The sequence below is a fragment of the Sarcophilus harrisii genome, chromosome 2 (assembly GCF_902635505.1).
Source record: "Sarcophilus harrisii chromosome 2, mSarHar1.11, whole genome shotgun sequence".
In the NCBI taxonomy this organism is placed as follows: Eukaryota; Metazoa; Chordata; class Mammalia; order Dasyuromorphia; family Dasyuridae; genus Sarcophilus; species Sarcophilus harrisii.
Genome location: NC_045427.1, coordinates 196,170,458 through 196,185,514, shown reverse-complemented (window position 1 = coordinate 196,185,514; position 15,057 = coordinate 196,170,458). Strand labels below are relative to the sequence as shown.

Genomic DNA, 15,057 nt, shown 5'->3' with positions numbered 1-15,057 from the left:
TTTTTCCTATACAGCAAGTTTTGATTATATTTAGAATTCTTTAATGTCTCTCCATTGTTTACCAAATACAATCCAAACTCCTTAGCCTGTTCTTCAGGATCCTCCATGATCTCAGGATAACCTACCTTTGCAAACTAATCTAATCTATGCTTCCCATAAATGAACTACTTTCCCCCATGCCTTTGCAATTATCATTTTCTATATTTATATTCCTTCTTGATCCTACTCCCGTATTTGACATCTCTATTGAAATTTTGCCTATTCCTTAAGACCTAAGCAGCACATATTGCCATCTCTTCTAGGAATTCTTCCTTGATTACTCACAAAACAAAGTGATTTGTACCCCCTCTGAATTCTTGAGGAACTTTATTTATAACATTTAATGTACCTATATTTTTATTAGAATGATTGATATAATTTATTATATATTTATTATAATGATCAAAATTTTTATTTCCCTAAAGGTACGAACCATATATTATTCATTTTTGTACATAGTGAAAATATACTATGTACATCATGTATATCATGGCTTGAAAGAACTAAGTGCCTAATAAATATTTGTAGCATTATTGATTGAATAAATGTTTCTCTGTTGAAACTGGTTAGTTTAGCTGAAAAGAGACCTTTGTCATCAGGGTCAGAGCTGTGGTCTTCTGATGTGGAAAATCCTGAATTTAGCCAGTATGTCCTTGACTGAGAGAACATGAGAAGAGAAAAGGAAGAAGCTCACGTTAAGAAAATGCAACATCTCTGGGCAAAAGAATATGGAATATGAGGATTCAGGCCTATCTTTGTAAAAAAAAGTATTTCAATGCTCCAATGTACCCACTTATTTGACTGGATTCACAATGCCTTCTTTGTATTTGAAGACAGTGCTATGTGAACATTGTCACATGTGTGGAGTAAGCCAGAAGAACCCATGAAAGAATAGTACATCACTCTCACCAAAATTCTTTCTTTCTTACCAGAGAAAGGAGCTACTCTTTGGAGAAACCATGTTCCATGACCATATGAGGCCACAATATTCCAACACCATGGACAACATTATACGATTCAAAAACCAGGACTTCATCTCTTTGAGAAATTGGTGTTTAAGGAATGGCAGGCTTTTTGAAGATGACATGTTCCCAGCCAATAACAGTGCCATAGGGCAGAGACTCCTGAAAGAAAAAGATATTGAAAGCCCTGAGTGGAAGAGACCAAAGGTAAGTTTGAATAATATTGATAAGAGGATTAAACAGGAAAGTGCAAAGAAGGATGAAAAAGACAGTGAAGAGTCTTAAGTTCATGTTACATAAGGATGAGTCAAAGGAACTGAGGGTGCTCAGCTTAGAGAGGAAAAGATTTGGGGAATTCTAATAACTGATTTCAGTGATCTTTCATGTGACTTTCTAAGATGAAAGAGGGATTACACTTCTTCTGTTAAACCCCAGTTTGCAAAACTAATAGCAGTGAGTAAAACTTTCAACAATACAGATTTAGGCTGATTATACAGAAAAGCTTTCCAATCACTAGAGCTGTCCAAAAGAATAATATAATACCCTTGGAGGTAGTAGGCTCTCTCTCAGTGTAGACCTTTTAAGTAAAGGCTAACAGACTAGTTGTCAGGAATATGATAGTCCTGATTCCTTTCAGACCAAAGAATTAGAATTGAAAGAGGACTAATCTAATTTTTCAAAAAACCCTTCTTTTTAACCTAAATCAGAAAACTGAGACAGGTGGTCTCAAAGCTAAATTTTACACTTGGTTTTCTAACTCTAAATCTAGGGTTCTTTCCACTATAACACAATGTTCAGAAGGTCTTCTCCAACTCTGAGATTATGTGACTAGAAACATGTTTTCTGAGACCTGAGATGGCCCCACGCAGAAGTTAGTATACAGTGGTCACTTTAAAAATTTATAGACTGACTGAATCCTTTGCAAACTTAGGAAAGGGGCTACTATTAGTAGCACTGTCTCTTCTGAAGAGAGATATATCACATTAGATGGGAAATCTGGGTTACATATAAAACCAAACCACATATCCTAAAATTAAAGCATGGTTTCCCTTTTCCCGAGAGGGAGGACGATGAGCTTTCAAGTCAACAATATGAAAAAAACCCTCACTTTTTTATCCTCAGAGCTTATGTCTTTTCTATTTGAAGGCAGATTATGAATGATGGGGATCATATCCAATTTTGCCATGCAACAACGTCTTTAGACTTGCTTAAAATAGATGCAAGCTTTTTGCTTTTGTGGCTCAGTTTAATATAGTAACAATAAATCAATGCAAAGATTCTCACGGATCTACCTCCTTGAGGAAAAGTTAACACTGAAAACATCTCCATTTGATATGGAGAAGAGTGTATATGTGTATGTGTGTGAATACATATTTATGTTTATATGTATGTGTACATACACACTCACACACACATATGCAGTGTTCCAATATTCTTAATAAAGTCTTAACTATTAAAACTTTAAATTGTACTAAGACTGTGACTTTCTAATATATATACATATACACATAAATGTGAATATATGTATATAAATATATAGATATAGCTACATAGCTATATTTTCCCTTGTTATTTTCAGACCACAAGACTATTTTAGAATTTATCTTTTTTCTTTTCTCTTTTCTCACTGAGGAGCTGAGCCAGAGAGGCAAGTTGTATTTATAGCATTGAAGAGCTTATAACATTTTTATTGGGCAGGGTTATAAAGTCACTCGGTACCCAAGCAAGATTTGACATAGGCCTGAAATGTACTCTCTGTATGGTGGGTCGAGAAATTGATGACAGTATCAAACTCTTGTGTCCAGTCGAGGACCCAAGCTGGAGTCAGGCTAAGCATCAAGGGAAAGCTATCCCCATTTCTCCTCTTCAGCCATGAATTCTTCTGTTTCTTACCCCATGGCCAGAATCCTTTTTGGAGTTTCTGACATGCTTGTGTCCTTTTCATAAGCTTCAGGTAGTGACAGCTAGGTGGTCAATGCATAGAGCACCAGCCCTGGAATCAGGAGGACCAAAATTCAAATCCAGCCTCAGACACTTAACACTTTTAGCTGTGTGGCCCTGAGCAAGTCACATAACTCTCACCTGAAAAAAAAATAGATATGTACAGAAGAATTGCACATGTTTAGCCTATATTGGATTAGTTGCTGTCTAGGTGAGGGGGGAATTGAGGGAGAAAAAGGTGGAACACAAGATTTTGCAAGGGTAAATGTTGAAAACTATCTTTGCATATATTTTGAAAATAAAAACCTACTATGTTCAAAAAATAAAGATGGAAGAAATATTAGTAATCTAACCACTTCACTCCACAGATGAGGAAGCCAAAGACAAAAGAGATTAAGACAGACACCTGTTCAAAGTTACCCAGGTACTAAGTGTTATAGGTAAGATTGAACCAGGGTCCTTTATCTCTAGTTACTAGTTTTTCAGATTCTGGCCATGATACCTATACCCTCTATTATATTAAATACTGGAATAAATTATAAATATAAAATTAAATACTGGAATGCTTCCTGATGGACTAGAGATGAATCTGAGATCCTGTGCAATAAAAGCCATGGAAGATCCTCCAAAGTTGGAAATCAGTATATTAGTAACAAAAATAATGGTGACTCATATAGTGTTTTGAGATTTGTGAAGTACATTATTTCATTTAAGTTCCACAAGAACTTTGTTACATAGGTATACAGATGTTATTGTCCCCATTACATGGATGTGGAAAAATTTTAGCTAAGAAAGTTTAAACAGTTTGCTTATGGCCATAGCATCCAAGATAGGATTCCAATCCAGGTCTCTGCTGACTCCAGGTCCAGTCATCCTTCCACTACACTCTACTGCCAAGGAATGGATTATGTGTCTATTATCAACAGAATAACATGAAAAGATTGATTGATCACCCATAAAATCCAATCCAAAATAATATTCATTAACCTCCTACTCTGCAAGTCAAATCAACAAGCATTCATTAAGTGTTTACTAGGTGTGAGACCCCTAAATGCTATGGAGAAGCCAATGTACTAGGAATACAAATGAAGCTTTAAAATAGCCCCTCCCTCAAAGTGCTTAGCTTTAGAGTGAGCAAGCCCTAGCCCACCATCCCAGAGTCAGCCATATATATCTCCCCCTCACAGTTCTGGGGTACTCTCATGCCGTGGCAAGTCTCTTCTTTAATGTAATGGGCTCAAACACCCCCTGGTTATGCTCTTTTCACTGTTAAGTGCCAGTGAGTGACTGATACCAGTTCCATTTAACCATTCATTGTCAATTAGTTTTTTTAAAGGGATATTTACTTTAAAAGTAGAAAAATAACAAAAGTATATTTCCCCCCAACATTTTGGGACTACTCTCCCCTATACCAACTTGGTCTCTGGGGAGAATGAACTCAGATTTAAGAGTTTTTAATAGACATAAACAAATATAATATTACTGTTTGTTGAGTCCTCCATAAGATCCTCACATCTCAAATCATCATTGCTGGGCTTAAAACACTACATGAACTCAACTCCCAGAATCCTCTATGCTGGGATTCTAGGATTTTAGGAAACTGGAAAGTCTCAATGCTCAGATTCCCAGGAGCTCACTCTCTTAATATTTTGAAACTCATATAGAACCTTCAGATTAATCCTTCACCTAAAATTAAAAATGAAAATTCAAAAGACAGAGGCCCATTTTCATGGGCTCTTACATTGGCCTAAGAAGGAGAGGTCTCTATTAGATGCCATCAACAAAGACATAAACCAGCAAAGTTCCCCCAATGATCTCACCAAGGAGGAGACAGAGGTTGATGAGTGTCCTTTTGAATGCCTTTATAGTTGATCAAAGAACCATGTGGTGACCACTTTAGAACCACATATACAATGGATAGCACTTTTTTTTTTACATTTCATTATAACTCTCACACAATCAGGTTATCCAGTCCCTTCCTCTCAAGAAGTGGTATCTGGGAGTATAAAATTGCAGATAAATATCTACATGGTAATTTAATGAAACAATACCACTAGGAACCAGAGGGCATGGGAAAGACTCTCTAGAGGAAGTAGTATTATAAGCTGCACTTTTAAGAGATCAGGGGATTCCAAGAGATAATTCCAGGAATGGGGGCCAGTCTGTACAGTGGAGAAGGTAGACAATGGAATATTAAGTCTGGGAAATAATAAGAACATGAAATATGTAAAGAATAGTAATGGAAAATATTAATAATTACAACAACAGCATTATATAGCATACTACAAACATTGTTTCGTATTATCTTCATAACAACTCTGGGAGGTAAGTGTTCTTATTATACCCATTTTACCAGTGAGAAAACAGAGAATGACAGAAGGTAGGTGACTTGTCCAGCATCACACAGCTAGGAAATATCTGATGCTCGATTCAAACTAAAGGGTTTTCTGATTCTAGGTTTGGCACTCTACCCACTGTACCACTTAGCTGTCCCAAAATGAAGCATGAGCTGCCACTTCTTAGTGAACTAAGATTAGGTTAAGCTCAGACGATGCTCCACACTAGTCTCAAACCGCGATGAAGGGAGATTGGACATACTCGGAAGATATACTTCACATAATAAAAGCACTCAGCTTCCAACCCCTCACTACCATCCCCGAGTCTCCCACAACAATCATTTCAATTCAGTTTGTTTTCTGTAATGAAGAAGAATGTTCTTCCTTATTTTCAGGAAGGCTTGCTTCAGGGCTCCATGGAGGAACATTTTCTAACAACTGGTGGCATCTAGGGAATGGTACGGGTTGCCTCTTTAGATTCCCATCATTGGAAATGTTTAATCAGAAACTGAATGACAGCTTCTTGGGAATATTGTAGTAGAGATTCTTATATAGGGTAGAAGCTAAATGAAATCATCTCTAAGCTACTTTACAACTCTGGGATTCTAGGATTCTAAGAAAAAAGACAAAGATAGAGCAGGGCAGATGAGTTAGATAAAGGCTTTAACAAATACACTATTGAGCTTAGTAGATGGAGCTCTGGACCATCCAAGCATTCTGAGTCTTAATCTTTATCAACACAGCTAAATCATAAAATTATACTTCTAAAACTGGAAGGGAGGGCAGAGGCCATCTGGTCTAACTGCTCTCATTTCAGATGAGAAACTGAGACATAGACAAAGTGACTAGTTTGAGTTCAGATGGACAAAGACAGGAATTGAACCCTTGACTCTATAGTCAGTACTCTTTCTACTGCATCATGCTCCTAGATGAAGAATACAGATACCTGCAGCAGTAAGTTCCTTTCATAATACATGGGGAGAAGACAAGAAAAATAGATACTATTTTTAAGGTCCTATGACCTGATGTAAACTCTATGAATCAGTTATCAAGCACTTATTAAGTACCTTATTACCTAGCATGTGTCTTGAATTGCTACTGAACTGAATTTGTTTAATTGAATAATAACTCATATGTGTGTAATGTTTTATAAAGTCATATCCTCACAACAACTCTGGGAGCTGTAGGTACAGTGGGTATTTAATAACTGTTTGTCCAATTGAACTGACGGGGTTGAGCAATCCTGCATATTCTGTTGCTTTCTTAATGTTGTTTTTTAAACAGAAAACTAAACATTCTTAGTTCTTTAGTGAGTCATTAAGTCAAGTGAAACATAATAAAAGGAAAAGGGTTTCATTCACTGATACTGGCCCCAGAGATTTCATGCTTCCACAGCTTCTAAAAATTGTGCATCAAGGGTTAGGATTTGGGACTCCGAGGATGGCAAGAGAAAGGCAATATTTTAACCCCACTTTACAAACAAGAAAACTGAGGCTCAGAGAATTGAAGTGACATGTCCAGGGTCACACATATAATAATTTGGTGAGTCACATTTTGAAATCAAGTTTCCTTGATTCCTAGTTCAGAATTCTCTTCCACCATGGCACAAAAGTATACATGAATGAATAAATTTAAAAAAAAAAAACCTGTAACAATAATCTTTCAGTGACAAGATTAAATAAATCAGGTTGTGTATTAGCTGGTCTTGCCCTTAGGTTTATAGATTTCTGACTTCATTTTCACACATACCCATCCTGTGGTTTATATGATGGATTGATTTTTGTTTGCTAAGTAGGTGTGAAATCCAGGATACCAGTTTACTGGAACTACACAGCAAGAAGGTCTAAGTCCTCTGTTCTGGCAACAGACCATGAAAAAGAAGACCTATAGGTCCAGAAATTCATGAGATTTCTTAGTTCCAGTTTTTAGGTTCCTAAGTTTTGCAGCCCCTCTAACAGACCAGTACAAATCCAGGGCATCAACTGTTCATCCTATCTCTCCATCCTTATTAACTTGTTCAGAGTAATAAAAACACAGATTACATAGCACTTCGTATCTGGAAACATATTCATAATTATCTATGTTAATTATAAACAATCCTAATCCATTGTGGTTCTATTTTATAGATGAAGAAGTAGAGCTCCAGGGAAGGAACTTGCCAGAACTAAGAGCTGAATTATGTGTTAATTGCTCAGCCCATGAAACCATAGAATTCTCTTTCATATTGTAATGACTAAAAGAGGGATTACAGTTAAAATGGGGGTATCTATTTCAGCCTGTGGACAAGTCATCCGTGACTTTTTCTGCTCTCTCATCTCTTATCCCCAGCTAGTCAATATGTCCTATTGATTTTCCCTTTGCCTAGTCTTCTCCCTCCATCCCTTTAATTTCATTCATTCCTGCTGTTACTATCTTAGTTACCTTTCCTTTAAATATACTTTCATACTAAAATGGTCCAATGATGTCATAGATGTAGACACTCCTCATGAAGCCAATCACATCCCAAAAACATCTTCTCATTACGTACAATTTCTTTCTACACATCTTAGCCACACTTCATGAAAAATTCACCCAAATTACTGGAGAATTTCTTAGAATTTTTTGAATGTCTCAGGATATCAATGAAATTCTCAGTCTACTGGCTGTTTCTCATTCTTGTTATATGATCTAGACCTTGTTTTCAGGAACAAATGTCTTCAATAATGTCTCTTAAATCATTTGTTTTTCTTTGAATGTTTAATGGTATAATTAATGATATTTCCATTAAGAATATAATTCTGATATTTCTATTCTGTGCTGGAAAAATTTAAAAGGCAATATGTATTAATGGCACTATCAGGCTTAGTATAAGGAAATGAGAATCTTAGTTCTTCCATCATTTGTGTAGAATAATCATAATCAATAATATGGAGCAGTCGACTTACATACCTTATGCTCTTCCCATTGCTCTATGGACTACTTGCTTATGGCAAAATTTGAGATCATTAAAAATACAAGGTAATTGAGGCAGCTAGGTGGCACAGTGGATAGACCACCAGTCCTGAAGTCAGGAGGACCTGAGTTCAAATTTGACTTTGGATACAAAGAATCTTGCTCAGGATCAAACAGCCCATGAGTATTTGAGGAAAGATTTGAACTCAGATCTTCCTCCCCAAAAATTCATTACCATGCTGTCCAACCAAACTGAATTATTCAATATTCTCTGAAGAGACTTCACTCTTTCCAAATCAAAATTTTGTTTACACTGTTTCTCTGCTTCTCCAACCTCTATCTGCTGATATCTTATCCTTGAAAGCTATCCAATTGCCATGTTCAATAATATACATGATTCTGTAGAACCAGTTTATCATGTTTTGCACAGGTGGCTACCACCTGTTACCCTGAGGAGATGGTGTGATTGGTGATTCTGTTAGTATACTGTGAGAAAATCCTTTCAGGAACGAATGTGCCCTTGTAAGTTGTGGATTGAATTACTATGATAGAAATTAATGATGGAATCCCCAAGCCAATGAAGAGTTTTTAAGATGGAGATCCTACATTCTGGTGTGATCCAGTAGAGGGAAATGAATATATGGGAAATGAATTCTCAGAAACAGATAAAACGGGCAGCGGAATCTAAAAGAACACGTTCTTTAAGACTTAGTTTAATTCCCAGCTGCTCTATGATGTCTTCCATGAATTGTTGTCCATTTGCAAAACCTAAGATAATTATGAGGGTTGACTAACTCAAAGGCTTCCCCATCCAGGTCCATATAATATTTTGTGAAATACTCATTTGTATCGACTTCCTATTATTTTGTGGATGATTAGACTTATTTCTTTATAGTTACTACAGATTTCACTAAGCAGACTTGTTAGCATTCTAGGACTCCATGCACTTAATCACAATATTATGTATATCTTCCAGTATCTAAAAGCCTTTCTTATAGAAAAGAAATTTTATTTGCTCTGGTTGGCCTCACAAAGCAGACCCACAAGCAATGAGTGGAAATGAAAAAAATTAGAATCATCAACTGTAATCATCATACCTGTAAGAAAAGATAATTTTGGGTGTTTTAGATATATTTCTGATGCTGGTTTTTAAAATGTGTGTGTAATATTTTTATCATCTACCCTTATTGACCAGCCCACTAATTCTGATATAAACTTGATAGATATATAAGATAAATATAAAATATGATTTGGTCAATTAAAGGAGGGAAATATAAGGAGCTAATAAATTGCAGGAAGTTAGAGTTGGTTAGCTTTTTTAATCTTTTGTGAAGGCCTTACATACTATGTAACAGAAGAGTTTAGAATATATTCATGTGTGTTCAATCAAAGTGTGAAACTCTGGATATGTTGCAGGTTGTTCTGTCAGTTGTTTAGCAGGCATCATTTGGTAAACCATTTTTTATTTCTAATCCTATTTTCTCAAGGGTTTTATACTTCTAGACCTTGATATGAAATACTTAATTTCAATCTACTTTGTAAATGTATCAATTATCTGAACAAAATTATGGATTTCATTAACTAACCTTTAAATACCAGAAATAAAACCTTACCCCACTAGTTAAAAGTATAAGATTTCTATTTTGTTTGCAAAATAGATGAATTGTATGAGATTTAGGCCTCTCACTTAAGCTGTACTCTGTCTAGGTGATATTAGATGCCAATTGGTTGAAGAAATGCATATCATAAAATGCTTTTGGTGGTTTTTCTGATTTGTAAAGAACCAAAAGATTGTTCAACACAAGACCTTTTTTTGTTTTGCTCAACAAATAATAATGATTTGCCTCCATATTTTAAAAAAATCTACCATCAACCACAAGACTGATGTACTATGATGAGCTACCTATACTAAAACTACTATAAACTTGGAGTTTGGATAAAGAAGCTTAGATTATAAATAAATTGGAAGAATATAGGATAGTTTATCTCTCAGACTTGTGGAGGAGGAAGAAATTTGTGACCAAAGACAAACTAGAGACCATTATTGATCACAAAATAGAAAATTTTGATTACATCAAATTAAAAAGCTTCTGTACAAACAAAACTAATGCAAACAAGATTAGAAGGGAAGCAACAAACTGGGAAAACATCTTCACAGTTAAAGGTTCTGATAAAGGCCTCATTTCCAAAATATATAGAGAACTGACTCTGATTTATGAGAAACCAAGCCATTCTCCAATTGACAAATGGTCAAAAGATATGAACAGACAATTTTCAGATGATGAAATTGAAACTATTACCACTCATATGAAAGAGTCTTCCAAATCACTATTAATCAGAGAAATGCAAATTAAGACAACTCTGAGATACCACTACACACCTGTCAGATTGGCTAAGATGACAGGAAAAAATAATGATGATTGTTGGAGGGGATGCAGGAAAACTGGGACACTGATGCATTGTTGGTGGAGTTGTGAATGAATCCAACCATTCTGGAGAGCAATCTGGAATTATGCCCCAAAAGTTATCACACTGTGCATACCCTTTGACCCAGCAGTGCTACTACTGGGCTTATACCCCAAGGAGATACTAAAGAAGGGAAAGGGACCTCTATGTATCAAAATGTTTGTGGCAGCCCTGTTTGTAGTAGCTAGAAGTTGGAAGATGAATGGATGCCCCTCAATTGGAGAATGGTTGGGTAAATTGTGGTATATGAATGTTATGGAATATTATTGTTCTGTAAGAAATGACCAGCAGGATGAATACAGAGAGGCTTGGAGAGACTTACATGAACTGATGCTGAGTAAAATGAGCAGAACCAAGAGATCATTATATACGTCAACAACGATACTGTATGAAAATGTAATCTGATAGAAGTGGATTTCTTGGACAAAGAGCCCTAATTCAGTTTCAGTTGATCAATGATGGACAGAAGCAGCTACACCCAAAGAAAAAACACTGGGAAATGAATGTAAAAAAAGAGAAAAAGAAGCTTAGATCATAATAATGAGATTTAGCATGACAAGATAGGAGACCCAAACAGGTAACTAAATTCTATCTGAAATCTCCTTTAGCTCCTCAAATCCTTATTTAATAATGTAAATAAACCAAAACTACCTTGCTCATGATCTTAACATGAAAAACAAGCTGAACTTTTAGATTCTAAATTGTAATAATTGTAAAGAGGAGGCTTAGATCACAATGATGAGACTTATAGCATGACAAGATAGGAGACCCAAATAGGTAACTCGATTCTATCTGAAGTGTCCTTTGCTCCTCAGATCCTCATTTAATAACTTAAATAAACCAAAACTACTTTGTTCATAATCTTAACATGAAAAAACAAGCTGAACTTTTAGATTCTAAATTATAATAAACTCCTAGAAAAAGACCTCAAAATATAGCCAAAACACAAATACCTGACACGTTACAGATTTCCAGGGTCATAAGAAGTTGTCAACATCATAAATGGGGAGGGTTTGACTTGGAGTTTATTCTCTCTCTTGGGCTAGGCTGTCAGGTGTCCGACATTTGCTAGGAGAGAGAGTTATAAGAGCCAACAGCAGGTCTTAATGAGATGATTGCTCTTGGGCACTGGGGACTGTCTGTTTACATAGGGTGTTCCTTTGTTTCTCTCTGTTGGCCCTGGAAAACAGAGTTGTTTACTAAGGGTTGACAGCTTTTATAAGATTGTGACTCTCAGCTTTGTTGGTGGTTCAGCAAATAAAGTCACTTTTGCTTTTCAGTCCACCTCTCTGGGGAATTTTCTATCAACATGAGAAAAAAATTACACAGGAATAATTACCAAGTTATGCAAAGTTATTCCAATAGAAAATAGCAGGTGCCATGGGAAGAAGACTGATGCACGCAGAAGCTATTAAGGGCAACTTCCTCTGGTAGAGAGAGAATTTGAGGAAACTTGGCTTTGGGAAGTCAAAACTTTTTTTGAATGGGGTGGGAAAGGGAACAAACATTTATAAAGAGCCTGCTATATACTAAGCACTTAAGAAATATTATCTCATTTGATTCTCATGACATTGCTTGGAAGAAGGCGCTATTAATATCCCCATTTTATAGTTGAGGAAACTGAGGCAGAGAGTGGTTAAGTGACTTGCATGGAGTCACACAGCTAATAAATATTTGGGGCTGAATTTGAATTCAGGTCTCCCTTATTCCAGGTCCAGCACTCTATCCACTGCATCTGGGGCTGAATTTGAATTCAGGTCTCCCTTATTCCAGGTCCAGCACTCTATCCACTGCACCACCTACCTGCTTATAGTATTAATATTAGCTAAAAAGGTAGGTAAAGTAAAGCAAGACTTAGAGAAAGACAGAAGCATAAAGGGATCCCTTATATCCTTGCTATCCCTAATCACCTGTAAAAAGGAACCCAGACATTATGATAGATTCCAGGGACACGGATAGATTCACCATAAAAGGCTTAATTTGGAAAAGCAATATGGATTAGGGGATTGTGTTTGTTGTTGTTCAGTCCTATCAGTCATGTCTGACTCCTCATGGCCTCATTTGGGGTTTTTTTGGCAAAGACACTGGAATGGTTTGCCTTTTCCTTCTCTAGCTCATTTTACCAAGAAAGAATTTAAGCAAGCAGTTAAACGATTTGCCCAGGGTCAGATAGCTAATGTCTAAGGCCAGATTTGAACTCAGGAAGATGAACCTTCCTGATTCCCAGCCAATTCACTGCACTACCTAGCTGCCCCCGTGGATAGTAGAGCACTATCCACAATTTTTTTGCAGGGGTAAAATTCTTCACTTCAAACAAAACTTTATGATAAAATATTTTAAATAATGTTAAATGTCTATTTCCAATGATGATACCCAAAAAAAATCCTCTGATGTCTCTCCTGACATGGTTGTGTCCATGAGCTGAGAAAGGCCGTACCAACTGAGCAGATTCTCCCAAACTAAAAAGATTTCTGAAATGGGTATAAGAACACATTCTGAAAATCAGCATAGTAAACAAAGAGAGGCTCATTATCTGAGAGAAATAGGTCCAGTAGGCTTGCCAGTTGGTGATCAATTCTTTTGCTATAGAAACTCATGGAATACATAAAATAATCCTGCATACTCAGCCATTCTTTGGTATCTGCAGTGGAAGAGAAACAGAAAAGGAGATAGAGGATACTAAAACTCATATAGTTTTTCAGCTCCATATAAGTTTACTTAGCTCTTGGTACTCTAAACATGAGATCTTTTTTCATTGACCCAGGAATGAACATACTGACCTGAATCATATTAATCTTGACAGTCCCAATATAAATGGAATCAGAAAAGAGGTCACTAAAGAAATGAATGACCAGAAAAAAACAAAAACATCTTTTGAAGTATTGATTTTAGAACTGTTAGAATTGCTGGGGGGAAAAAGAAGAAAAATTACTTGAAGACTGATATTCTTTTCTTCTTCTAATCCCTGGTTTCTCTTATCAAACTCACAGAGTAAAATATGAAAAGGGAATTGTGGTTGATTTCTAACCCAGTCAGGGTACTAGTGAAAGAATCAAATAAAGGTCACAGAATCATGGATTTTCAGAATTGGAAGAAACCTCATTTCCAAGTAGATGAAGGAAAATCCCCTCCATCTTGTATTCTAAAAAAACGTGTCTGAGAGGTATTGCAGCTTTTGAACATTTTTAAGGAAAGCAACTCATGTCACACATTGCACTGCTGGACAGTCTAGATGTTAAGAAGTTTTTTTTTCTTAGAAGAGAAGCAGAAACCTGGGGAAAATTTTTTACATCCAAGGATTCTGATAAAGGCCTCATTTCTAAAATATAGAGAAAACTGACTCAAATTTATAAGAATACAAGCCATTCTCCAATTGATCAATGATCAAAGGATATCAATAGTCAATTTTCAGATGAAGAAATTAAAACCATTTCTGGTCATATGATCAAATGTTTTAAATCACTATTGGTCAGAGAAGTGCAAATTAAGATAACTCTAAGGTATCACTACATACCTCTCAGATTGGCTAAGATGAAAGGGAAAAGATAATGATAAATGTTTGAGAGGATGTGGGAAAACTGAAACACTAACACATTGCTGGTGGAGTTGTGAACTGATCTAATCATTCTGGAGAGCAGTTTGGAACTACGTCCAAAGGGCTACCAAACTGTGTATACTCTTTGATCCAGCAGTATTTCAACTGAGATTGTATCCAAAAGAGATCATAAAAAATGGAAAAGGATCCACATGTGCAAAAATGTTTGTGGCAGCCCTTTTTGTAGTGGCCAGAAACTTGAAACTGAGTGAATGCCCATCAATTGGGAAATGGCTAAATAAATTATGGTATATGAATGTTATAAGAAATAAGCAGCAGGATGATTTCAGAAAGTTCTGGAGAGACTTATATGAACTGATACTGAGTGAAATGAGCAGAACCAGGAGATCAACAAGAAGATTATACGATAATCAGTTTTGATGGACATGGCTCTTTCCAACAATGAGGTGATTCAAGCCAATTCCAACAGACTTGTGATGAAGAAAGCCATTTGCACCTAGAGAGAAGATTGTGGAGACTGAATGTAGACTACAACATAGTATTTTTACTATTATTGGTCATTGCTTGCTTTTTTTCTTTCTTATTTTCTTTCCTTTTTGATCTGCTTTTTCTTGTGCAGCATGATGATTGTGGAAATATGTATAGAGGAATTACGCATGTGTAACATACATTGGATTACTTGCTATCTAGGGAGAGAAGGGGAGGGCAGGGAAGGAAGGAGAAAATTTTGGAACACAAGGTTTTGCAAGGGTGAATCATTGCATATATTTTGAAAAATAAAAATATTTTAAAAGAAGAAGAAATTGTTCTGTTTGGCCTAATCTTT

At 36.0% G+C, this 15,057-nt stretch overlaps 1 protein-coding gene across 1 annotated transcript in view; it reads left to right on the top strand.

Annotated features, from left to right (window-relative positions):
- The window catches only part of CAPN13 (calpain 13), a 100,129-nt gene that overhangs the window by 9,823 nt on the left and 75,249 nt on the right, over positions 1 to 15,057 (top strand). The window contains 1 exon segment of the mRNA XM_012539847.2: positions 972 to 1,208. Within this exon segment, the coding sequence (XP_012395301.2) occupies positions 972 to 1,208 (237 nt within the window).